The 25,990-nt window shown below is 31.7% G+C and overlaps 3 protein-coding genes and 1 long non-coding RNA gene across 7 annotated transcripts; all 4 read left to right on the top strand.

Annotated features, from left to right (window-relative positions):
• Positions 1 to 1,373: 1,373 nt before the first annotated feature.
• On the top strand, positions 1,374 to 1,938 carry LOC110611150. Its single transcript, XR_002487316.2, has 3 exons — positions 1,374 to 1,446; positions 1,538 to 1,639; positions 1,875 to 1,938. It is a non-coding gene; the product is annotated as an uncharacterized LOC110611150 (long non-coding RNA).
• Positions 1,939 to 2,031: 93 nt separating this feature from the next.
• LOC110611560 lies at positions 2,032 to 10,624 on the top strand. Its single transcript, XM_043960309.1, has 12 exons — positions 2,032 to 2,116; positions 2,301 to 2,398; positions 3,381 to 3,432; positions 3,931 to 4,023; positions 4,244 to 4,270; positions 4,538 to 4,648; positions 4,922 to 5,252; positions 5,534 to 6,030; positions 6,560 to 6,669; positions 9,383 to 9,441; positions 9,536 to 9,723; positions 10,079 to 10,624. The coding sequence occupies exons 2-12, from the start codon at positions 2,337 to 2,339 to the stop codon at positions 10,265 to 10,267; spliced, it is 1,719 nt and encodes a 572-aa protein (XP_043816244.1). The 5' UTR covers positions 2,032 to 2,116; positions 2,301 to 2,336; the 3' UTR covers positions 10,268 to 10,624.
• A 2,305-nt stretch (positions 10,625 to 12,929) lies between these two features.
• Positions 12,930 to 17,270, top strand: LOC110610987 (peptide chain release factor PrfB3, chloroplastic). 4 transcript variants are annotated; one of them, XM_043960319.1, is made up of 4 exons: positions 12,930 to 13,276; positions 14,209 to 14,426; positions 15,996 to 16,169; positions 16,884 to 17,270. In XM_043960319.1, the coding sequence occupies exons 1-4, from the start codon at positions 13,114 to 13,116 to the stop codon at positions 17,115 to 17,117; spliced, it is 789 nt and encodes a 262-aa protein (XP_043816254.1). In that variant the 5' UTR covers positions 12,930 to 13,113; the 3' UTR covers positions 17,118 to 17,270. The 4 variants fall into 4 exon arrangements, with proteins under 4 accessions (XP_043816254.1, XP_043816253.1, XP_043816256.1 ...); XM_043960318.1 differs by having other exon boundaries at positions 15,969 to 16,169; XM_043960321.1 differs by having other exon boundaries at positions 13,137 to 13,276; positions 14,232 to 14,426; positions 15,969 to 16,169.
• A 3,673-nt stretch (positions 17,271 to 20,943) lies between these two features.
• On the top strand, positions 20,944 to 22,272 carry LOC122724660. Its single transcript, XM_043960317.1, has 2 exons — positions 20,944 to 21,818; positions 22,145 to 22,272. The coding sequence occupies exons 1-2, from the start codon at positions 20,969 to 20,971 to the stop codon at positions 22,156 to 22,158; spliced, it is 864 nt and encodes a 287-aa protein (XP_043816252.1). The 5' UTR covers positions 20,944 to 20,968; the 3' UTR covers positions 22,159 to 22,272.
• The last annotated feature ends 3,718 nt before the right edge of the window (positions 22,273 to 25,990 follow it).

Below are 25,990 nucleotides of genomic sequence, written 5' to 3'. Positions count from 1 at the left end.
CTTACTGGTGACGTGTAAAGGTCTCTCCATGATTGGGACACGCGTCTCTGACATACAAATTCGGGTGTACGAGGGTATCAGCCGCCTGCTTCATGCGTAACGGCCTCTGATTCTCCTCGTGCGTACGCTCGAGCGGATCTGTCAGGCTGTCTGAGTATGGCTCTGGAAACTGGGCTGGGTCGAGAGTTGGGCCAGACGCTGAGCCCAAGAGGAGAAGGGTTGCTTTGTGCGGGCTGGACCGGTCTGAATGAGGGAGCCGGATGGAGCCCGGCCTTGAAGGTTGCACGAGCCAGGCTTGTCTCGTGTGTCAGGTGTGTGGACCTCTACTTGATGGGCTTTTGGCTGTGATCGAGGCCCTGGACCAGGGTGAAGAAATCCAGCGGTCATCACCCTTGGTTTGCCCTGATTGCGCCTAAAGCAAGGTTTAAGGATTGTCTGATTGAATATACTTAATGCTTTGCATTTTTGTATTAAAACAACTCTTTAAACTTTTATGAAATTAATCAGTTGATCATTTAATTATATTTTATAAAATATAATTTTTTAATTATTTTATTTAAAAATTTATAAATTACTTTAATGATTTATATTATTTAGTTTCATTTTAATTATATTTATATATATTATTTAATTTTTAAATTTTAATTATTTATATTATTTACTTCTTTAATTAATGTTAAAATATAAAATTTTAATTAAATGATTTTAAAATAAAGATAGAACTAATTAATTTTTTAAAAATAAATTCAATAATAATTTTTTAAATATATATATATAATTAAAATAATAAGTTATTATTTAATTCATATTTGTGAAAATTTATTGTAATTATCGATTTTTGAAATTATATTGAAATATTATTAAAATTTCAAAAAAATTTATTAATTAAATATTATTAAAATTTTAAAAATTTATTAATTTTAAATTTAACTAAAAATATTAAGTAATTTTATAAATTAAAAAGTAGAGATAATAATATTTATTATTAAAATATATTATTTTATTGATACGGGGCTAATTTAAATGTAAATAAAAAGGTTGAAGGTCTATATGACTTAAAAATAAAATTAGACATAATTAAATTTTATTAAAAAATTTAGGGATATATTTAAGCATTTTATCTAAAAATTAAATATTAAAATATTGAAGGATTAAATAAATAATAATAAATTTTTTTAAAATTTTAATAATATTTTAATATATTTTTTAAAATTAAAATATTAATTAATAAGATTCGTTCCAATATAGGAAATAAATAATACTTTTTTTATTAAAATAAAATAAATTCATTGATGGGGTAAAAAAGCTAAAATTACAGAAAAACCCATTCTTCCCGCTTCTTTTAAGTATTCTCGCCTTCCGCCTTTCACAATATCACTTCCAAAACCCAAACCAGAGTCATGGCGCCAAGGAAGGCCTCATCGTCTCCTTCTCCAATCCTAATCGGTACAAAAAAAAAAAAAGGAACGATTCGCAGAAAACCTAGAAATTAAATCTTCCATTTCTCTAATTCCTATGTTTTCCCCCATATCTACAGGTAATTGCGAGGTCATTGTAGAAGCGAACAACTTCACTTGCCAATCAGATCCCAATAGCCTCCAAATTTCTCTCACCAAAAGCGCAAAAATCAAAATTTCAGGTATCCTTTCAACCTGTTTCAGCATACTTGCAATGTATTCTTTATTTTATTTGTTTGGACGCCCAGAAAGTGAAGGAAACTGAATGAATCAGTGTTAAGCTCCATTGCTTTTTGAGCCAAACACACACCATATATTATCATATTTAACAATCATAACAAAAAAGTGCATGTTGAATTAGTGGGTTGATTTTGTATAGATATAACACAACATGCTAAATTTTATTCTTTGGTACAGTGAGAGAAGACTTTAATAGAAGATGTAATGATGATATTTGGAAATCTAAAGCTGAAGGAGAAGGTATATGTACCATCTAATTCATACGAGAAATTATTGTAAAATAGCATTTGTTTTCTGCTTTTTGTTAATTTTTCTTTTAAGTAACTGAAGCAGGGAAAACTTCCATTCTTGGGGATGACCATATTTTTGTCCTAGTAAATTCAAAATATTCTGGTGACCGTTGCAAATCCTATATTGAGGTACATCATCTCACTCTGCTTATCTTCTCTTTTGTTTCTTCTGCTATACTAATTTTAGCGGCCTTTCTCATTTAGTCAAATTTTCCAATATATACGTTTTGATATTCTGTTATATTTTAGTTTTACTTTATCTACTTTAAACCACTATGTTTCTTCTAAATGCGTATATACTTGGATTTTGTAGGAGGTTTTAAAGATATACAATAGAGAACTACCTACAATGAAATATACTGCAAATACCGGAAAGCAATCAACTTTTCTAGAAAAATGTGTCTCAAATGGGTATAGATCATTTTCATTTTTTCTATTCTTGTCTACGGTACTTGCTGAAATTTAGCCTCCTCATTTCATAGTCAAGGTCCATAATGCTTAATTTGTTACTTTGGGTGCCTCATGTAAATTTGCTGGTCATATTTCTGTTGAAACTTGAAAGCTCTATGGCACATCAGCGGCATGCTCATTATTCTATAATATTGTTGGTGTAGTTGTCAAATCAAGGTTCCAATTGAGAATTGAAATTTTCATTTTGTGAAAACCGAATTGAATCAAATTCAATAAAAGTTCTTCAAACTAATTACCAACTATATGTGCCTAAAAAATAAGTGAAAAAATTTACAATGACATTTCGGTAAATAAAAAATTAGCATTTAAATAAATAGAAGTATGCTTTACGATAGAATAATATATCGTTATTATGTTATATAGTTTTATATTATAAATTATGAGATGTTAATTATAGATAATGATCATCATTATATGTGAAACTCCATTTAAATTTGATCAAATAAGTGAGTTAAATTAAAAAGTAAGGATATGTTAAATTGTTAATGTAAAATTTCATAATTTGACAACTGTAATTAGAGAAATAATTTATAAAAAAAAACACAAGAAAGAAGAGGAGTGGGAAAAGAATGATTGATGGAAGAAAAATAGTTGTGCACTTTTCATATTAAAAAACTGAAGTGAAATATTAAAATTTAAAGTTATAGGATCTATCAACCCTCCAGAAAATGAATCGGCTGAATTGATTGATTCATATTAATTCTTCTGATTGGATCACGTTAGGCACATTAACAACGCATCTCCTAGATTTGAACCGTAATAATGGCAAAGATTGAATTGAGAATTGTAAGATTGTAACAATTATAAATTCACCCCATAGATTCAAATAGATATAATGGCTAAACAAATCAAATCAAGAATCATAAGATTCCATTATCTTTGTAGATAAACCATTTGACCATATTACTGATGGATTTTGCAGGAAATACTGCTCGTTGCTTTTGCAATCCAAGTCTGTTGAAGGTTATGGAGAAGTATGCTTGCTATATCTTTCATTATGTTGCTTGGCTCTCGGTTTGTTATGAGAAGTTGAAAACAATGTTGGCACCTCACAGATCTGTGATTGAACAACTTTTTATGAAAAGCAGTTATTACTCCTAAAAGCAATGTTATTCAGCATTAATAGTTTATATACTTTGTGTTTGTGTTTTTGTTGATCTATGATCTGTTACTGTTGGTGTCGACTTCACATTGTTACCTTTAATGCCAAAACAAAAAGGAAAAAGAAAAGAAAAAAGAACGTGTTTAAGAAGTGTTTTATAATAGAATAATTGTGGCATGCAGAGTTCCTGCTTTTCTACCCATTTTGCCTTATCCGGTTATCCATCACTAACACATCCAAGCACATAATGAAGTTAGCGCAGAATGGTGCTTGTTCACTGTGCACTATAAGAATTTTCTGCGCTGAACAAATTTATTGGCTATTTCTTTACAAACTATTAGTGACCATATTCTTTATGTTGTTTTTACAGGTTATAGCTGCCATTACATATCAAATAGTCCCTGCTGACACACAGTATGCTGAGATTCCTCTTGCTGCTGTTAGTTCAGTCTACCAGCATAAGGTCTATTTTCTGCTTTCTGTTTCTGTTGGGTGCCATTATATTTCTTATCTTGGTTCATAGTTCCTCAAAATTTGTTCAATTCCACCATCTGAAATGAAACTGTATTCTACAAAGAATGCACCTATACACTGATTGGATTTATATAGTTTCATGCTTTTCTTTTCTTTTCTTTTGCTTGCTTTTCATACTATGTAATGCAGTTTAATTGCCATATGCGAAGGTACACAAGATTAGAGCATACTGTAATGTAAGTTTTGCAGAAATGATTTTAGTCCTTGAGAAGGCAGTTTTTGATTTTATATTTCAAGACATATGAACAAATTGTCACTTCAGTCTTCATATCAGTTGAACATAGAATTAAAGTTAATAATAATTTTTCTAATTTTATAATTTGTCTCTCACACATGTACTTGTTCACTATTTATGTGTGAGGCCCTTATGCAGGGTCATGCTACATATATTTGTTTACTTGTAATCATCCTCTACTTTACTGCCATAACTTAGTTATATCCAGGGACTCGGTCACTGCTTGTACATGGAATTAAGGAAGAGACTTCAGAGTGTTGGTGTTCGCACTATATACTGTTGGGGAGATAAGGAATCTGAGGGTTTTTGGCTTAAACAGGTAATGCAGGAATCAGAAAAACTTCAGGCTGAGGTTTATTGTAACTTCTTGCTTATTTCATACCATTTATGTTTTTGTAGTGGCTACTATAATGTGCATTGGTGAGGATTGAAGCTACTTTTTTTCATTGTTGGTCTTTTATTCACTTAAATGCATCAGGAAATTCTCCATAATTCTACATTCATACTAGCTCTGATGTTTTTTAGTTAATGTAGAATATTTTGACAAGAATTTGCTATTTCATTTTTAATATTCGAGTATAACACAATGCAGGGTTTTGAATCAATAGCAGAGGTGGACAAAAAAGGTCGGGCTCGTCGCAGGCTGCCCATTAAGGCTGATATCCGTAGAGCATTATGCTATCCTGGCGGTTCAATCCTTATGGTTTCACATCTTAATGAGGATACTTCAGCTAACCATGCAGAGCCATGGAAGTTCCTTTTTCCACTAAGACATCATATGGAGTCTTTAGCAGCTCTTGCTCTATCTACTCAGCCTGAGGAGGGTTGCAATACGTTGAACACAGAAAATCAAATAACAGAAAGGTCTCATTCTAAAAGAATGATAGGGGATGAATTTCTTGGAGAAGATAGCAATTTAGATGGTAAAAGAAATTTATGTTTTTAATTTTGGTAATTTACATTAGATTCATCGCATTGGTGCATTATCATTCAGTTTGGATATTTCTATATATTTTGAAATCTTGAAGTGATCTTATTGATATTTCTATATCTGTGATAATCCTACTTACATGGGGTTGAAGTTGAAAGGTTCATTTTTTACTTGGTGTTTAGGTGCTATTTTTTGGATCTCTACCATCTTTGCAAGCAGGTTTTCTTAGGTTGTTACAGGTCAGGCTCCAATGCTTTTGGTTGTTTCTAGCAGGTTTTTCTTGGAATAGGGACTGTGAAGAACCAGCTTTGTGTGAAGGACAGAAATGCAGCAAGATGACTAATGGTGCAGAATTGGAAAAGATTGAAGCTGATATTGATGTCAAATGCTGTTCCTGTTATACACAAGGTACAAAGAGGGTTTGGGAAGCCTCACTGTCTTCACTGAAGTCAAAAAGAGTGAAGGGAAGTCATCAAACTGATTGTGAAACAGAATCTATCATGGGTTTAGATTCAGGATCAGGGAGTGAAAGAACTGATCCTTGCTTTAACAAATGCCCCTTGGGCATTTCAAAAAGTTGTTCTTTTGTTGGGGTTACTTCTACAAATCCTTTGACTAGTCATTGCATGGAAGACAATGCCAAAGAAGGGAGAACAATTAACATGGCATCAGAAGCATTGGGCAGCAAAGAACTTCCATCCAAGAGAGAAAGCATAAGAATCATGCTAATGAATATTGCTGATGATGCTAAGAAAATGCATCTTACAAAGGTATATCCAATTTATGTAGTCCATTCTAAGGTAAATCACATATTGATGTAATTGGTATTTTGTGGTTTGTTACTTTATTGCTCTCTTTGAAAAGAATGATAATTAGATCAAATGTTGCCATCTTCTCATTCCTATTTTATGAGTGTTGGGAAATTCTTCCTATTACCATTTCCACTTAGAAATTATCTTTTGATGCGCCCTTCTTTTCCAAGACTAGCTCCTCATATAAAATCGAAAACATTTTCTATAGGGAAGTCTACAAGCACACGTGTGCACATGTAGATAGGCTTAGGGATATCTAGGCAGATGCTATTGTTTATATGGGAAGTATCATAATGACTGCTTTCCTTTTACCAACTTTTATTATGGAAGAACTTTTGTAAGTTCTATTAAAGGAACACCAACCAAATTTTCCAATTATTCTGATTTTGCTTTCTAAGATTCTATACTATAATCTATATCATGCTTCAGATTTCCCTTTTATGCTTCTGTTTATTGTATTTGTTGCAAACTAATTTCTTCTTCATAGGTAATTGAAACCCTTGGTGGTATTGTTATATCCGATGGAAGTGCAAGCACGCATGTAGTCACAGGAAAAGTAAGAAAAACTCTCAATTTCTGCACTGCTTTATGCTCAGGGTGAGTCTTAATCTGATCCTTGTATTTTTTATGCTGCTTTAGTTTAATAATTTGCTTCTGTTGCTCCACCATTTTTCCCTTTACCTTCTATATGATATGTTTGAGTAGGTCATTTAAATTTATGTGTTAAGCATAGTGTATTATCTTCTTTTTTGACTGGAAATTTCTGCAATGAATGTGCAGTTATGAAGTCAAAATTTCAATTATAATCTATTCCTGATTTAAAAGACAATAATAAAATGGAGATGTAAATCAAAGTTATATTTTCACAATTAACTTTGTTGCTCTGAAAATCATAATGCAAGTATGCCCTATTGGAATTATTTTTCTTTCATTTGTACATATTTTAGTTCACAAAGTACTGCAACCAAATTACTTCCATATCCTTGGCTTTCTCTCTTTGCATATTTACTGTTGTGATATATTTTCATGTTAGAATTCAATTAAATTCATAAAAGAATTCAATTTATTATAAGAAAATTCATGTGTCTGGAATTAATTTATAGAATTTATTTCAATTCTATTCTTCGGAATAATAAAAAATAAAAAATGTACTTAATTTTCTATTTTGCCCTTATTTATTTTAAAGAAACATATAAGGGGGAGGAGGGGTATTTTGGGTTTCAATTGGAGATTTCATTCTGAAAAATTAAATTCTTGCAAAATCTTGTTGCTTTGGATGTGAATTCATATCTTTCAGAATGACTTTTGTTCTAATTGAAAAATTGAATTCGAATAGTTTTTAACTTCCAGATGTGAGAGGGAGAAAGGTGTATAAGCTAGCACCACTTGAGGAAAAGAGGGTACAGATCTAAATAAGGTCAAGTGCATTGAAGATGATAATTAACAAATTTTATTGGGAGATGGTAAGATCAAACGGAGATGGAGAGGCTTCTTTGATAAGCTGTTTAATGCAAGTCATGAGGATAACTTTGTAAAACTTATTGTTGAGTAGAATCTTAACTAAGCTTATAGAGTCAAGCTTGTTGAAGTTAAAAAGACCATGAAGAATATAAAAATAGGGAGATCTTGAGGCCCATATGGTATCCTATAAAAGTATAGAAGTGCCTTGGAGAGGTTGAAATAGCTTGGTAATTCAGCTATTAATGGCATACTAAAATCTAAAAAGATGCCAAATGAGTGGAAGAAAAGAACTTTGGTTTCTATGTTTAAGAATCGTTATTGAAGTATTTTGGAGAATTTCTATTTTTAAGAATTGTTATTGAAGTATATTGGAGAACATTTTCTGCATATTCTTTCTAATGTACAAGAGTGTGGATCCTGAAATTATGCTAATCCCTAAAATTATGCTACCAAGTTAAGGAAAGGAATATTTACATAATCACACGCATAACTACATAGTTGACTTTCTGTAACAAGAATAAAGGGCCTACAAAGCCATACGTACTGCCGGACAATAAATTAATGAGTCACATGAGAAGTTGTAGAAAGAGTGATTGAACACAGATTTAGGAAAACTGCTAAAGATCAGAGAACTAGTTTGACTTTATGCTAGGTAGATCTACAACAAAGCCTCTCTTTTTATTAAGAAGATTAATAAAAATGTATATGGAGAGGTGAAAAGGTCTTTACATAATATTCATTGACCTATAAAAGGCATATGATAATGTACTCATGGAAGTTGTTTGGTGGGTGCTAGAAAAGAAAGGACTTATCTCAAATATATAATTAATTCCATTAAGTACATGAATGATTGAGAGGTTACAAATGTAACAACAACAGAAAGGGATGCAGACTAGTTCTCCATAATAGAGTTTTCTTCGAGTCTGTGCTCTAGTGAAGGAGTTAATCAAAAGTTGGAGCTGTGGAGAATGCTTAAGAGTATGGATTTCAGGCTAAGTAGAAGTAAGACTTGCGGAAGGAATAGAGAGGAGATTCAATTGGATACTGTTTTGGTGCCCAAAAGCAATCAATGCAAGTATTTAGGGTTTATCATCTAAAAGAAAAGAGCAATAGATGAGTATGTAACTCCTAAAATTAAAATATGATGGTTAAACGGGATGAACGCAACAGATGTGTTACCCAATTGTAATATCCTTGAACAAAGTAAAATGCAAGTTCTATAGAATTGTGGTTAGGTCAGCTGTTCAGTGTGAGAGTGACCATTGGACATCTAAGATAAACATAAGCATGATAGAGATGTGGACGTTAAGATGAATATCTACCCCTACAACAATGGATAAAATTAGGATGGATAGTGGATCAAGATGGTCTATTTATGTCCAAGGTACAGACGATGTGCTTATACAGAAATGTGCTAAATAAGTGGTAAAAGTGAAGAGGAAAATGGGGGGACCTAAAATAATGTATATCAACTGAATAATGAAAAATATTCACTTCACATAGCTGACTCTATTTAGTTTGGAAATAAGAGTTAATTGTTGTTGTTGTTGTATAGTTTGGCATACTTGAGTTTCAATTTTCAAGATAGGGAGGGAAGACTTCTCCATAGGCCATCTCTTACCGGAATTGAATTCCTAATTAAAGGTCACATCTTGTTTTGTTAAAATCATAAAAATAAAGAAGATTCAAAAGTCATGGATTTTTAAATAATTTGACCTTTAAGTAAGCAGATGCAGGCTTTTACATATTGATTTATGGGAATGCTTTGACATGGATGTGTTCTAGTATATATGTGTTTGTCACGTAATATGAATATTAACACTGATACATGTGATGATCTCTTAAACAGTGCTTGGATAGTCTCATCAAGTTGGTTAAAAGAAAGCTTCCGGAAAAGCAAATTTGTGGGTGAGTTAAGTATAAAATAAATGTCTTATTTTGAAAAACCTAACCACATATCAAGAAAGTCTAATCTTTTCAAATTAATCCATTTGATGTGCAGATGAACTGCCATATACATTACTTGATGAGGAATACATGCTCAAGTACGGAACTCAGTTAAAAGATGCAGTTTTGAGAGCAAAAGCCAGACCCAGAGCGCTGCTTAAAGGATATGACATATGCATATCCACCAATGTCCAGCCACCAGTTGAGGCTTTATCGACCATTGTCAGTTCTGCTGGTGGAAATGTAAGCTCTCCGATTCTTGCCTCATTCTGCTAAGATCTTTATCCTGCGTCCTCCTTCAATAACACTTGTATTGCTCTGCTAATGGCATAATCATTATCTTATAGTCTAATTATGTATGAATAACACAAATGTCCCAAAGATACACACGTGCATATGATAGAAAATGTCATAACTGCTATTATTTTAAGTTGTGAAATGGTGCTCAGGAAAATCCAAATCACAACACTAACTTCTCAAAAAGTAAACGGTAAAATTCGGTCCACACCTTGTTTAATAGTCTATATCAAATTTGGTATGAGAATAGATTTTGTTTCTGCATTAGCTTCCCTTCTGCTAATCTCTGTGACATATACAGATAATTTCTGGACTGGACAAAGTAAATGAAGCATCAAAAACAATTTTTGTTGCTTGTGAAGAAGACATGGAAGAAGCATTATCAGCTGCAAAGAAAGGGATACGAACTTTCAGCAGTGACTGGTTGATGAACTGCATTATGAAACAAGAGCTGGATTTGCAGGCACTTCAATTTGCCGAGTCCTTGTGAGGAATATAAAGCTTGCAGTGAGGTTAGCACCAGCAGGATAATGTAGAGTTGTTTTCTCCCTCGTTCCCATTTCTAGCCTTTTTTTTGTGTAGAGAAAGAAAAATCTAGCAAAGCAAAATTTGTTATTATCTATGGAAGTCTTGTTTCAATCTGAAAAGATCATCAGAATTCAAAATGTTTTGTTAATAGAACTCCTAATGTTGTGAAGGGCTGTGTTTATCTGAATAATAGTGCTAAGAAATTTTATTATAGGGCTAGAATGTCTTTTTAAGTTGAGCAATTTCTTGTCAACTATGTTTACAGCTGTTTGGAAACTAGATTCTTACAGAAATCTATTTGAATTGATTTTCTCTTCAATTATTTCTTATGTTTTGATACATAATAACTGATTGAACTCAATTATTTTAACAATAATAATAATAAACTTTACTATTTTTAACTATTATTTTGATGCGATTTTAAATACATGAAAAATATTTTTTAAAATTCAATGTGCAAATACTAATTTTATCGGCAGAAAAAGGTGGGTTTTAACTACCCTTTCATAAGTGATTGTTGCAGTATTTTCTTTTTTAGGTGCACCAGTGCAGATTGTCATTTTTATTTTTAGTCCCTGTAATTTAATTTCTACTAGTATTTTCCTTCCAGGAAAGCTAGGGTTTCTACTATAAGAATTTTGTTTAGGGCATTCTCACTAAAAACATAGATGGAAACCCTTGCAGGGTTGAAAGAACTATCTGAATGTTGTTGGGAAGAGCTGCCCATAAACCTTATTTCTTTTTGGGTAATTTACAAGTCTTTAAATTTTGGTAAAATTCACTATTTAATTATTAAATTCTTATTTTATTAACAAAATTATCATTCTGTTAACTATATTATTTAATTATAAATTAAAGAAGTCAATTAAAATTAAAAAGATAAATTATTATAAGTGAATGGATTAAAGTGTTATAAAAATAAAATTTGAAAGATTAAATTATTATAATTTAATAGTAAATTTTAATATAAAAATTATTTTATTAATAAAATAAAATTTTAAAAATTAAATTATTTAATTATATCATAAATTGCTTTTTTTTTAGATGATAGATATTTTTAGGTTTATTTTAGACTTTTTTCTATTGAGAGTATTTTATATATATATATATTTTTTTTGTTTAATGATAATATTAATGGAAAAATTAATTAATAAATTTTTTAAAATTAATAATTATATTATTATTATTATTATTATTATATTTTTATGTTTTTATGTTTTTTCACGCATGAAATTAAATAATAATTTTTTTTTAAATAAAATTGAAAGAATAAAAAATAGTGAAAAAGAAATCAAACTCTAAATATAATAAATAAAAATATATAAATTATAAAATAATATATGAAAATGTATAAAAATAGTAAAATATGATTATAATAATTTAGTATTACTGAAATAATATATTTGATTGGTTATTAAAATAATATATAGATAATAATATTATACTATATAAAAATAATTAAAAACTATATAATACGAATATATAATACGAGTATAACTAATGTGTAGTACACGTTATAAAAACCCAACTATATTATAAAACAAATGCCTAAATAATAATTTTGCCATAATTTGTTTTATAAAAAAATGATATTTAATTAAATTATTATTTTTAATTCAAAGTTAATGTGAATGTCAACATTCATTTTAAATACCGTTCATTTATAATTTTTTTTTTATATCTTTTAAATTTATTCAAATAAATCTATAAGTGCAGCGATATCTATAGTTTAGATGTTAGAAATTTAGACTATCTATAATTTAATTATTTTATAATTATATAAAAATTTATTTTTTCAATTTATAAAATTATTATTTAAAAAAAAATTATATATAATTTTATTCCCAATTATTTAATTTTTTTCTTACAAAATGAATAATAAAGTAAAAGAAAGTTAAATGTTTAACTTCATCCGTCAATTTATAAATATGTTTAATTTATTATATTTTAATATTTTATTTAAATTGAATTTAGCTAAAGAATAATTTTTTTAAAATTAAATTTATTGATTTTCTTGATAATTTCATTCTGTTATTTTAAATTAAATTGATTTTAAATTGAAATTTATAAGTTAATTTAGGCAAAAGCTAAAAATTGATTAAAGTTTTGTTTATTTCGTGAAAATAATTTATATATAAAATTTTTTTTAATGAAATTTATATTTTAAAAAAATTATTTTTCATCATTTAAACTCAATATGAAATTTGGTTATATTAAACTAAAAAATATTTGTCTAAAAAAATTTTCTATGAAGTAAATATAGCTTAAATTGAATAATGCAGATGATGAAATTGAGATTAAACCTCCATTTACTCATAAAAAATAATTTTTAATTAAAAATATTTTTATAAGAAATATTTTATATGGAAAATATTTTTTATAAAATAAGTTATTTTTCATTGTAATTTAAAAAGTAAATTGTATTAATAGATTTATATATAGCAGCGTTAATGAGATTATATATAAAAAATAAAATTATTTTTTTAAAAAATAATTTAATTTTTTAATAAAAATATTTACTATAAAAAATATTTGGTATTAACTAATTTTTTGAATAATTAAAATGTTGAGAAAAAGGAAAAAAGATATCAAGTATTATAAATTTCCCCAAGTCCAGCCACCAAAGAAAATTATGAGCAACCTCAGGTACTCGGACACCAATTTTTCCAACGAGGGAGAATTTCAGGATAAGGCAGCAGAGCATAGGAGAGGAAAGCCACAGCACTCCCACATATCAACGGCTAATTCTCGTCGCAAATCGCATTTCAGATTCTCAGTATTCTCTCTGCACTACTTGAAGAGAAGAAAATGCTGGCAGAATCTGCATTTCTAAGTAGAGCAGCTTCTATTTGCTTAAAATGGCAATCTTCGACAAGAAACACCAATAAATCCCATGCTAAGCTCCTTGTATACTCGAGAATTCGCCCTTCTCATTCCATGGATGACGAGAACGAGGTCTACAAACAACTGGGTATGTTTTCTTTTTGCCTTTTGCCTTCCTCTGTATGCTTGCATGTACAAACACTTGTTTCTTTTTGCCTTTTTCTGTTTGAGGAGTAGTTATTGCCATATTGGGAGTTTGATTTTGATATGAGTTTGGATAGTTGTAGCTTAACTGAGATGGGTTTTTAATTTTTGGTTAATATGCCAACTGTTCGACAATGATTCTCAGTTAGTTTCTTTGCTGACCGGTTGGTTCCTTAGAAAGCCAAAGGTAACTGGAAAGAAAATTGTTAGAACTTTTTCGTCTAATTTAAGTCCATCTTTTTCGTCTAATTTAAGTCCATCTTTGACTTGCTTTTTCACTGGAGTACCTTTAGAATTGCCTTCTCTACTGCAAGTTAACTTTGTAAATTGAATGTCTGAAAATACAAGGGAAGTATGTGAAAAAGCATTAAAACTAGTCTGTAAAAATTGTCGCCTTTATTTAATTGTGTATAAGCAAAATAGTTGTTGCTCTTGTTAAGCAGATTTTTTTTTGAATGATTTTAGATAGAATAGTGCAGGAGGCTAAAGTTTTAATGTCTTTTCACTAGCATATGCTTGAGCATGCCATGGAAATTCGAATTGAACTAGTTTTTTTATGACATGGTACCATAGCCTAACCATCAATATGTTTCTACACTTATGAAAAATTTCCTCCTTTCTGTTGCAAATGGTGCTTTTTTATATTAGCATAGGAGAAACACCAAAGGGAACTTGAAAGCATGCTGTTAAGGCAGATGTTCTACTTTAGTATATCATTGACCTTAACAGATAATTGTGGCTCATTAGTCATGTGAAATCTTATAACAGTAGATTATGTAAGGAGCCTGTATTATGACTCTGCGACACCTTTGTACATTCTACAGCCCTACTTTGCACTTCTAACTTCTAGTCGAGAGTTGTGGTGAATTTACTTAGGTTTCTTTTCATTGAAAAAGAAGATTGAAGATGCTGTTCTCCGAGCTGAGATGTCAGCACCAACAGCACTAGAGCTGGAGGAAGTGAGACGGATCAAGCAGGAAGAAATAATGCGTGGTTGCAACCTCTGGGATGACCCTGCTAAATCCAATGAAATTCTTGGCAGATTTGCTGATAGTGCTAAGGCAATTGATGCCCTCAAAGACCTAAAATATAAGGTGAAGTTCTACAGTAATATTTTTCTTAAGGTTTATCAAAAGAATTATGTTACCTTTTCAGAGGGGAAAATTATGAGGGCAGCCCATTGTTGGCTGCATGAGCCATGGGGACTCAAACATAAAAGGATATTAATAATCTATCCATTATGAAGTATTATAGTGTTTCTCTCTCCCAAATTCATGAACATCTAGGATTCATGTGGAAAACATTGCCTTCCAATTGCCAACCAATCTATGAAGTGACCTACCTTTACTTCTGAGGAGTACTTCATTTGATTGAAACACATGATTGATTGATTATGTTTTCCAACGTTTACTTGATGGCCCATTGGACAAAATAATCCAAATCTTTTTAAAAAGTCACTTTATATCTTAAGCTTTATTTATTGAACTATGAAACCAGATTTTTGACATTGGTCACAATTTTAGCCATGAGCTTAAATCAATTTTGACCAAAACTAATTTTGACCATCTGTCTTCCATGTGGCTTTTTGTATTATTTTTTAAATAACTAAATTTCCACCTAAGCAAAGCCTAAACCATGGTTCACCCTTAGTTTATTCCTCTTGAATCCCCAAATTGAATTGCTATCCCTAATTGCACGAAATCCCTAATTCTCTAAATCTTACATTTCTCAGTGATATTTCCCACTACCAAAGGAGAATGGGTATGATTGATGCCAGCCATCATGTTGGTAATGCAGGGTTAGGTGGAAGAATTTATGTGTCATAGATAGGGATAAAGCCCATCAAATTTACTGTTGGGAATTCCTTCATGGAGCTGAATGGATTAAGAGACTTGGAGCTCCTGTTTTGCTCAGATTGTGAGGCTGAGGACATTCTTTTCATTTTTTTATCTTTGGTTGAAGAAAGGAAAAAGTGCCCTGGTCACATGGGGAAATGGAGGGAAAAAAGTTAATTTCTATGATTATAGAGAAATATAAGGTTCAAAGAGTTAGAGATTTCACCTAATTAGGGATAGAGATTCAATTTGGGGTTTAGGAGGAATTAACTAAGTGTTAACCATGCTTTAAACTTTACTCATGGAAATTCTAGTATTTAAGAAATAATATAAAAAGGCCACATTAAAATGACAGGTGGTCAAAATTGATTTAAGCCAATGGTTAAAATTGTGACCAATGTCAAATATTTGGCTTTATTGTTCAAGAAATAAACATTAGGATATAAATGTAATTTTTTGAAAAGGTTTGGATTATTCTGTCCAATGGACCTTACCTGACCATTGTTAATCTTATCAAAATTATAACCTATAGCAGAGCAAGATGTTTACCTTTCTGGAGGCCAACCAAAATAGGAATCTATATATTCTGTCTTCTTTTCTTCCATGTATATCATGTTTCTAGCTAATTTCTTATAATAATTGCTTGATCACAAAAATTCAGTCATTGATTATGATGATTCAAAGAAATTATGATATTCGAACCTTCTTTTTGATTAGGAAGAAGCACAACAAAACTCCCACAGACTATATTAGAATCACTTCATTTAGGCAAAAATACAAATACTTCATTTATTTCTTTAGGTTGAAGAGGCAAAACTGATCTCACAGTTGGCAGAGGTGGAAGGCATCAATTATCAACTTTTTAAGCAAGCATATAGCGCATCTTTAGATGTGAACAAATTCTTGGATCAGTATGAGATGGTGAAGCTTCTTAAGGGGCCATATGATGCGGAGGGAGCATGTGTAATTGTTAAAGCTGGACCTGAAGGCCTTAATGCTGAGGTTTGATTCTCATTATTTTCCATATGAATTTAACATAAAAAGCATTAAAAGATTTTAACTTCTTATTCTATAAGATGAAATGTGATGTGCCTTTAAGTTTCAAGACATCATTATGCACTTTTATTGAAACAAATATTGATCAACAAAATCAAGTGTCCCCACATTCTGATCCAGGAAAATTTATTATGTGTATGTGTTTTTGTTCTTGCTTGATCGCATTATTGGTTGGAAATGTCATTTCAATCATATGATATGTCATCCTTTTTTTAAATAATTGAGGAAATTTTGTGTTATTTTAACATGTATCAGTTATTCCTGGTCAAGAGTGTTTGGTAATTATGGAATTGGTTTTAACACCAGTAGGACCATTTTAGCTTGCTATTTCTCTTTAATCGCTATCCACTCTTGGGATAATTAATAATATAATATGATTATGCAATGGCTTTAAAGAGTTGATCTCTATTTGTAGATTATTTTGGGACTTTCAGGAATTTATATGCAATTCTTCTTTAATCACATATCCCAAAAGTTATTATGTTCCGAATTCAAACTGTTAACATTTTCCCCTCTTTTCCTCTTTCCTGTATTAATAGGCTCAGACCATGTCCAACTTTAGGGAGCTTGATGCCTTGATTGCATTACTCATAATAACCTGTATGATTTACCATCCATTCTCGCTCTATCTAATGTAGTATGGCAAATTTCCTTGAATAGAAATGGGCAGAAGATCTTCTGAACATGTATATCAAATGGGCCAAAAAGCTGGGCTACAAAAGCAGGCTAGTTGAGAAGCATCCTTCTGTGACTGGATATGGCGGTACCCAGATGGTAACTATTGAGTTTGAATTTGAGCATGCATATGGCTATCTCTCAGGAGAGAGAGGCATTCATCACATGATAAATTCTCGAAATGGGTCTGTTGCTGTTCAGTATGAGGTAAGCAACTGAATTTCTTCATGCACTTAAATTCATGAAAGCATAGGCTAGAAGCATTGTATTACCTTGATTAGAAGAATTACTGATTGTTGAGTTCCTAATATGAGTTAATATTTTTCATTTGACTTGTGAAAATGGGGTTTGTTTGGCAAAATTCATTTGCAAGAATTTTACTACACTATAAATGCAGAGGCAGGATATACAGTCCCAGAATACAAGGTAAGAGAATCACTAGACTTCTATAGCTATTGGTTGGTTGAAATGTCACTAAAATTATAAACAGAAAATTTTATGGGAATTGAGGGAAAAGCAAACATCGTCTTTGTCAATATGGTATATAACGGATATATTTTAGTGTTGGACCACCATTTGAGTTATTTATATGGTGCATTTTGCGATACATTTGTGTGGTGTTATGAATGTGAAACGCATTGTTTCTTACTGTTTGAGATGTTAGTTAAGTTAGGCAAGAAAAGTTGTTTTAGTTGTTTCTTTTCTCCTTTCAGCAGTATATTGTTTAGTTTGTGAATGTGTTAAATTTGGTTGCAGAGAAATAGAGTGGTTTATTGGAGATTTTGGAACCAAAGGGACATTTATACTTTTTGGAGGCCAACTCAAAGCGGCAATATAATGATTTATTTGGCTTTAAAGAGAGATAAATCAATGTCAATCAGACTATGAGTCCTACCAGAGGTTCTTATACCCCACTTCTGATTAGATTGATAGGAGAATGAGAGATAGCTGAGCTTCAAGAGGTGATTTGTTCAGAGATCACAAAGGCAACCAATTACAAGATTTTGGAGTCGCTTTTATCAAAATATCAGTTTTAGAGCTACTCATACAAAACTAGATATAAAAGGAAGTTTCTTGTTAGCAATCTGATATATTTTTCTATGCTACAAAATCTCAGTATCATGCAATATATCATTTTAATGGTTCAAGCGAGATAGTGGGCAACATGCTTAAAGGAAAAATTATAATTTTGATACTTTTGTCAACAAATTTTACTAACAAATTTTATTAATGTACATTAGTAATTTTAACGGATTTATTAATGAATTTGGGAATCTTTCGGTAATTAAATATAAAAGGTTGTGTAAAAATTCACTGGATCCATTAGTAAATCACTAACAATTTTAATATGTTAGTAAATTTAGAGGTGTAAATGAAATAAATCATTTGTGAGCTATTCGAGATTCGACTAGATAAAAGTTCGACTGAACTTGACTTAATTTCTAAACGAATCAAACTCAAACTTAATTTTTATGCTTGTTTAGTAAACGAGGCAAATTTAAATTCTATAGTATTCGTCTCGTTAAGACTCGCGAGCTCGGCTGGCGTTCGAGTTCATGAGCAGGCTCGTGAATAGACTCGTGAATAGTCTCGTTAAGAAGGCTGAGATTAATATCATAAGAAAAATAAATTCAAATCCTATATATACTTTAATGAGGCTAAATCTAAATTTTATAAAATTCAATTCTATATTGTTTAATTATACTATTATAACTTATATATATTTGGATTGTTAAGAACTCATCTTTATAAGTCAATATAACATGTTCCTCTACTTTTACCATTCATTCATCTTATCATCTACCTTTCTTCCATTTTTTTTTCCATTCTCTCATTTTCTTTTGTTTTTTCTATTACTTTATTTCATTTCATTTTTTTATCTCATAAGTTTTTTTTATTATTTTTTATTCTTTTTCTTTCATCTCTTATCCTATTTTCTCACATTCTCTTTTCTCTTCTATTATTTTTTTCATTCTTCATAATTTTCCTTTCATTTTCTCCCTTTTCTTTTCCATCTTTTTCTTTCCTTTCCTTTTATCTTCTTTGTTTTCTCTATACTTTTCATTCATGTTAGTTTTTTAATTTTATTTTCTTTTATCATTTTCTTTCTATCTACATTTTTTCTATTATTTTCTCTTTATTTATTTTCTTCTCTAATCATTTGTTCACTTTTTTTTCATTTTTCTAATCATCTTTTTACTTGACTCTCATTCTTTCTTCTTTTTCATAATTTTTATTTTTCTATTATTTTCTTTATTTTTCTCTTTTTTCTTTCTTTTTTATTATTTTCTCTCATTTTATACTATTTACTTTTTTTTATTTTTACTTTTTAAGATATAAATTAAAAATTTAATAACAACAATAATATAATTTTAAGTCTTATTAAATTAATAAAAAATTATTTAAACTCTCAATAGATTTACTAATGGATTGCAATTCATTGATAATTTACTAACGATTTCACATCTGTTAATAAATTATTTTTCTTTTATACTAACGGATTTAAAATTTATTAATAATTTAAAATCTGTTGGTAATAATAACAAAAACTCCGTTAATAAATCCACTAGTATTACTAACGAACTTGAAAGTCGTTGGTAAAAATTTACCATCGAACTTTTTAACAATGGATCGTAATCTGTTAGTAATCCATTGTTAATTCATTTACCAACAGATTTTTATTGGATTGCCAATCAAAAAATCATGCATTATCAATACAAATTAAGAAATTGTTGATTCATATCTTTACAATAAGATGTCTTTTAAACTCTTAAGACTTTTGAAGCTAAAATTGAAGAAACATTCATGATGTTGTATTTCTCCTTTGGTTGAAACCGTTATTCATGCAAGATGATTTTTTCTGTTATAACACTTTGGAATAATGTCTATTATTGGAATGCATATGATTGTTTGATTGAAATAAAATAGATATAAGGAGTATATAGTTATCGATCCGTTCGTGTTATTTAATTTTACTGTCCGTTTATAAATCTATTTATACCCATTTAACTTTAATCTCACATCGATAAATTATAAGAGATGAAGAGTTATCCTTTCCTATAAAAAGAGAAGGCCTCTCCTCCCTTTAATATTAGTACCTGATTTTTATCATATTATGATATTCTTATATAGGGCCATCAGGAAATTTAAATATTTTTATTTAATTTTATTTTTAAACTATTTCTAAGCTCTAACTAATAATCCAGCTTGAATGTAAGCTCACCACGAGCCACGCTCGAATCAAGTTCAAGTTAAAGTTCGTTAAATATTTCACGAATCGAATGCGAACTTGTAAATTTTTTTAAAAAACAAGCTTGAACTTTAGAAATGTTGGCTCGACTCGATTACCTCTAACCATTTAAATTACAAATAAATTCATTAATAAATTAGTTGTTTGTATCATTAATAGATTTATAAATAGATAAATCATTTGAATTACAAACAAATTTATAAATAGATTAACTATTTGTATCATTATAAAGGATATAAAGGATATGTGATATGTCATTTGACTATATCTGCAAAATCCTGTAAAATCCCGTTAGAATAGTTCTTTTAACTAATTGTTAACACACACTCCTTCTTTACTTAGGACTATGACTCTGTATATATATATATGTAAATTGCAGTAGTGAAATATATATATAAAAATTACAGAGGCAGCTTCAATCTTGAGCTCCTCTTCCAAATGAATATTTGTTTTTGCCGGCTTCTTCGATCCTCTTGATGGTATCAGAGCCTGGTTCGATATTTGTTAGGTTTTAATTTACAATTTCACGATGATGAATCCGGAAGATTTGGCAAAAATCATTGCCGCTATCAATACCAAGAATACTGAAGAAGATCCTTATTATGTGAGCAATTCTGAGGCTCCAGGATTTAGTCTTGTGAGTACTCCCTTGAAAGGACCAAATTACCTTTCTTGGAGTAGGTCGGTACAAATAGCTCTTCGAGCTAAGAAAAAGCTGGGATTTATCAATGGGAAGATTAAAGCACTAGCGCCTGAATCAGAAAATTACGATAAATAGATGACAGCTGATAGTATGGTGGTTTCATGGTTGCTAAATGCCATGTCAAAAGATATATCTGATGCTTTTGTGTTTTGTAAGAACGCAAAGGCTCTTTGGGATGAGTTGAAACAACGATACGGCGAAAGTAACGGGCCAATGATCTATCAGATTGAGCGAGATATTGCTGGTTACAAGCAGAGCAACAGTACTGTGACAGAATATTACACGAATTTGAAGAAGAAGTGGGATGAATTGTTATGTTTGGCTCCATTGCCTGTTTGTTGTGAAACAGGTACTGCTATTACAGATTATGAAAACAATAGGAGATTGATGCAATTTTTAATGGGATTAGGAGATGAATACGATAATGTTAAAAATCAGATTCTTCTCCAAGATCCGTTGCCACCTATCAATAAAGCATATTCAATGATTATGAGCGTTGAAAAGCAAAGAGAAGTCCAAACAGATAGCTCGACTTCAACTGAGACAGCTGCAGTAATGCTTGCTAGACGAAATTATTCAGGTGGTCGAAATAATGCTGGTTCTGGAAATAATAGGAGCTATTCTTCTTTCCGTAAAGAAGAAAAGAAGAAACAATACTGCACTAAATGTAAGAATGGAGGTCATACTGTGGATGATTGTTTTCTAATTCATGGGTATCCAGATTGGTTTCTTACTATGCAGGAAAAGAAGGGTATTGATATTAGTAAATACCACAGAGCTAACAATGTCATTCGAGGTGCAGTGGATGAGACCCCTTTGAAATCAATAGTGCAGCAGCAAAAGGGAGCAGAAAATGTTGACAAAGGGATGGCAGAATTCTTTCAACATGAATTTCAGAAATTTATCAAATCCAAGAGTGGCAGTGCTGATCAGGAAGATGGGGATGTCAGACAAGTGAACTTTGCAGGTATTTTGCTCAATTCAGTATTTTCTAGCATTAATTTTAATTGCAAGGAAAATTGGATAGTTGATAGTGGCGCAACCGATCATATCACACCTCATCTCCATTTTTATGATCGAGTTGTTCAATTGAACCCACCCAAAACCATTAGGTTACCTGACAATTCAACCAGATCGGTTACTCATATTGGTACCATTAAACTAAATTCCAGAATTATTTTATACAATGTTCTCTATGTCCCTTCATTCAGCTGCAATTTGTTGTCTGTGAGTTTGCTTACTCGGACTTGTCGAATGTCTGTGCACTCATTTCCCGAATATTGTTTATTCCAGGATTTACAGACTGAAGAGGTTTTGGCCAAAGGAACTGTCTTTGACGATCTTTATTATTTGACAGCAGACTCTTTTAATAGAGTTAGTAATTGTAATTCTGTTAATCGTTGTTTTGAGCATAATAAACATTTGGCAATGCTTTGGCATTCAAGGCTAGGACACGTTTCTTTTAAGAGATTGAAGCATGTGGATGGAGTAGTTAAATGTGATTACACTGAGCTGATGTGCCCTGTATGTCCAGTTGCAAAACAAACTAGATTATCATTTCCTACTAGTTCTATTTCTACTAAAGATGTGTTTGATCTTATCCATGTTGATTTATGGGGACCGTATAAGTTGAAATCAGTTACAAATGCTGTTTACATGCTCACTATTGTTGATGATTATAGTCGGTTTTGCTGGACATATATGTTAAAAACAAAAGATCAGGTGTTGATTGCTTTGAAGTCTTATTTTTGTTATGTGCTCACACATTATGACAAGAAGATCAAGATTATGCGTACTGATAATGGGACTGAGTTTGTCAATTCTGCATGTAGCTCTTTTCTACAGGAACACGGCACTTTGCATCAACGTACTTGTCCTTATACTCCACAACAAAACGGGGTAGTAGAGCGGAAACACCGAACCTTATTAAACATAGCTAGAACCTTGTTTTTTCAATCTAAGCTTCCACCTCATTTTTGGTCTGAATTATTGTTAGCAGCAACTCATATCACTAACCGTTTGCCGTCCGAAAATTTGCAATGGAAGACTCCCTATGAAAGATTGCATGGTAAACAGGTTAATTATGGGTATTTTCGAACCATAGGATGCCTTTGTTATGCTACAAATACTGTACCTCATAAAACAAAATTTGCTCCAAGAGCTTTTCCATGTGTCTTGTTAGGATATGCTCAAAACCAAAAGGCATATAAGTTATTTTGTCTCACCACCAAAACCATTATTTCTTCACGTGATGTTATTTTTATGGAAAATATTTTTCCTTTTCATTTTGATCAACCTACAGATGCCACAAATTTTGTTTTGCCTACTTGCATTTCTGATACTGATTATACACCACCATCATCCGCCACTGATATTCAAATTGTCGACTCTGCCCCTGCACTTAGTACAGAATCCACAGTTACTGACGCCAATGTTCCTTCGGGTAATGATGGTCACATTTCTTTGGAAGGTGAGACAGCTTTGCAAATAGTTCCTGCACCTCCATCACAGGTTCGGCGCAGTACAAGGTCAAAGAAACCTCCTGCCTGGTTCGATGATTATGTTACCAATCCTTCTTCCACTTCCCGCATAAATTTTTCCTCTTCCCACGTCACCTTTATTGCCAATCTATCTAAAGTTAAAGAGCCTTGCAATTATAATGATGCTAAAAATAATTTGAATTGGGTGAATGCTATGCGTACTGAATTGGATGCTTTAGACAAAAATAATACTTGGATCTTAACTGCTTTGCCTCCTAATACTAAACCTGTTGGTTGTAAGTGGGTGTACAGGGTTAAATATCATGCAGATGGAAGCATAGACCGCTACAAAGCTAGACTCGTTGCCAAGGGGTACAATCAGTTATTGGGTCTAGATTATAATCAAACATTTTCTCCGGTGGCCAAACTTGTTACTGTGCGTGTTTTCTTGACTGTGGCTGCTGCACATTCATGGCACGTTAAGCAATTAGATATTAATAATGCATACTTGCATGGCTTTCTTGATGAGGACATTTATATGCAAGTTCCTCCTGGTTATGACAAAGCTGAAGTCGGGCAAGTTTGTAAGTTGCAACGATCACTTTACGGGTTGAAGCAAGCTGGCCGACAATGGAATAAAGAATTAACCGCAAGTTTGCTGTCCCAGGGGTTTAAACAGTCTTCTTTTGATCATTGTCTTTTTACGAAAGGTACCGGAGATACTTTTATTGCTCTCTTGGTTTATGTTGATGATTGTTTGATTACTAGTCCATCTGCTGCACTAATTTCTTCCTTGAGGCATTATTTGGACACGAAATTCACCATTAAGGATCTCGGTGATGTCAAGTATTTTTTGGGCATTGAAGTCGCACGCACTGATACTGGCATGATGTTAACTCAACATAAGTTCATCACTGATATTATTTCTGATACTGGTTTGCAAGATGCCAAGGTTGCAGGCAGTCCTTATATCCAAGGTGTTAAATTAACGGCGGACATGGGACAGCCATTGCAAGATGTTGAGAGTTATAGACGACTTGTTGGTCGCTTACTTTATTTGTCCATGACACGCCCTGATATTAGTTATGCAGTTCAGCAACTTAGCCAATTCATGCAAGCTCCACGCACTATGCATCTCAAGGCTGCTCTTACTGTGGTTAAGTACTTGAAGGGTACAAGTTTTATTGGCTTATTTTTACCAGCTACCAATGATCTCAAAATTCGGGCATTTTCTGATGCCGATTGGGCGACCTGTACAGATTCTCGTCGTTCCATCACAGGATATTGTATTTTTCTTGGCACCTCTTTGGTTTCTTGGAAGACTAAGAAGCAATCTACAGTTAGTCGATCTTCTGCTGAATCTGAGTATCGAGCTATGGCTACTACCGTTTGCGAGCTTCAATGGTTAACTTCTCTTTTGACAGATTTTCATATTTCTGTTGTTAAACCTATACCACTTCATTGTGATAATAAGGCTGCTATTCATATAGCTGCCAATCCTGTGTTTCATGAACGCACCAAGCATATTGACATTGATTGTCATGTGGTTCGGAATCAAATACAAGCTGGTCTTATTCACACACCATACCTTCCTTCATCCCTGCAGTTGGCTGACATGTTCACCAAGACTTTACCTTCCCATTCTTATCATGATTTTGTTTCCAAGCTTGGATTGGTTGATTTTTCATCACCTCCAGCTTGAGGAGGGGGTATAAAGGATATAAAGGATATGTGATATGTCATTTGACTATATCTGCAAAATCCTGTAAAATCCCGACTATATCTGTAAAATCCTGTAAAATCCCGTTAGAATAGTTCTTTTAACTAATTGTTAACACACACTCCTTCTTTACTTAGGACTATGACTCTGTATATATATATATGTAAATTGCAGTAGTGAAATATATATATAAAAATTACAGAGGCAGCTTCAATCTTGAGCTCCTCTTCCAAATGAATATTTGTTTTTGCCGGCTTCTTCGATCCTCTTGAATCATAAATGGATTTATAAAATTTGTATTATAAATGGATTTACAAACAGATTATCCGTTTATATGTGAAATTTCATTTATAAATAACAGAGAATATGCGAACAAAGAATATAAACGAATATCAAATTTGTTTATATCATAAATGGTTATTCTGAATCTATTTGTATCATAAAACAATATTTACACAAACGGACAAAAGTCTATTTGTGACCCGTTTGTAAATTTAATTTTTCTTTTATAGTGCTAGAGGTTTAGTAAGTTAGAGAAAGCAGAGCTCGCAGCAGCCTCACTCTCTTATAACCATTCGAAGACTAGAGTCATATTAGTGGCATTAATAGCATCTTGATATGTCATCTCCTTAGAAAATTTGAACCCATCCTACAAAAAAGAATACATGCAAGCAAACCACAGCTCCCTCAGTCGTCGGAAGAGTGATATCACAACTATGAGTTGGCCTAAACCAAGACAATACTCTCACCATGAAGCTCCAAATCTAGAACTGTAAAAGCAAAAATAGAAAAACACAATATTTTCACCCCAGACCCAGAGAGAAGGAGAGTAAACCCACATCCAAGACTCGAGGAAGCCATCCCTTAAAAGGGATAGGGAAAGGCTGCAGTACTAACCACTAGTAGAGAAACAAAGTTTTCCCTCAAAAGTAAACAGGT

The sequence above is a fragment of the Manihot esculenta genome, chromosome 9 (genome assembly GCF_001659605.2).
Source record: "Manihot esculenta cultivar AM560-2 chromosome 9, M.esculenta_v8, whole genome shotgun sequence".
Taxonomy (NCBI): Eukaryota; Viridiplantae; Streptophyta; class Magnoliopsida; order Malpighiales; family Euphorbiaceae; genus Manihot; species Manihot esculenta.
This window is presented reverse-complemented; position numbering and strand designations above follow the sequence as displayed.

Coding starts and splice junctions, on each gene's coding strand:
- LOC122724660 (XM_043960317.1), top strand. CDS start 20,969: ATGTCAAAAGATATATCTGATGCTTTTGTGTTTTGTAAGAACGCAAAG.
- LOC110610987 (XM_043960318.1), top strand. CDS start 13,114: ATGCTGGCAGAATCTGCATTTCTAAGTAGAGCAGCTTCTATTTGCTTA. Junction 14,427..15,968: donor TCAAAGACCTAAAATATAAG/GTGAAGTTCTAC, acceptor TTATTTCTTTAG/GTTGAAGAGGCAAAACTGAT. Junction 16,170..16,883: donor CTGAAGGCCTTAATGCTGAG/GTTTGATTCTCA, acceptor TTCCTTGAATAG/AAATGGGCAGAAGATCTTCT.
- LOC110611560 (XM_043960309.1), top strand. CDS start 2,337: ATGAAATATACTGCAAATACCGGAAAGCAATCAACTTTTCTAGAAAAA. Junction 4,271..4,537: donor AGATTAGAGCATACTGTAAT/GTAAGTTTTGCA, acceptor AGTTATATCCAG/GGACTCGGTCACTGCTTGTA. Junction 9,442..9,535: donor CCGGAAAAGCAAATTTGTGG/GTGAGTTAAGTA, acceptor TTTGATGTGCAG/ATGAACTGCCATATACATTA.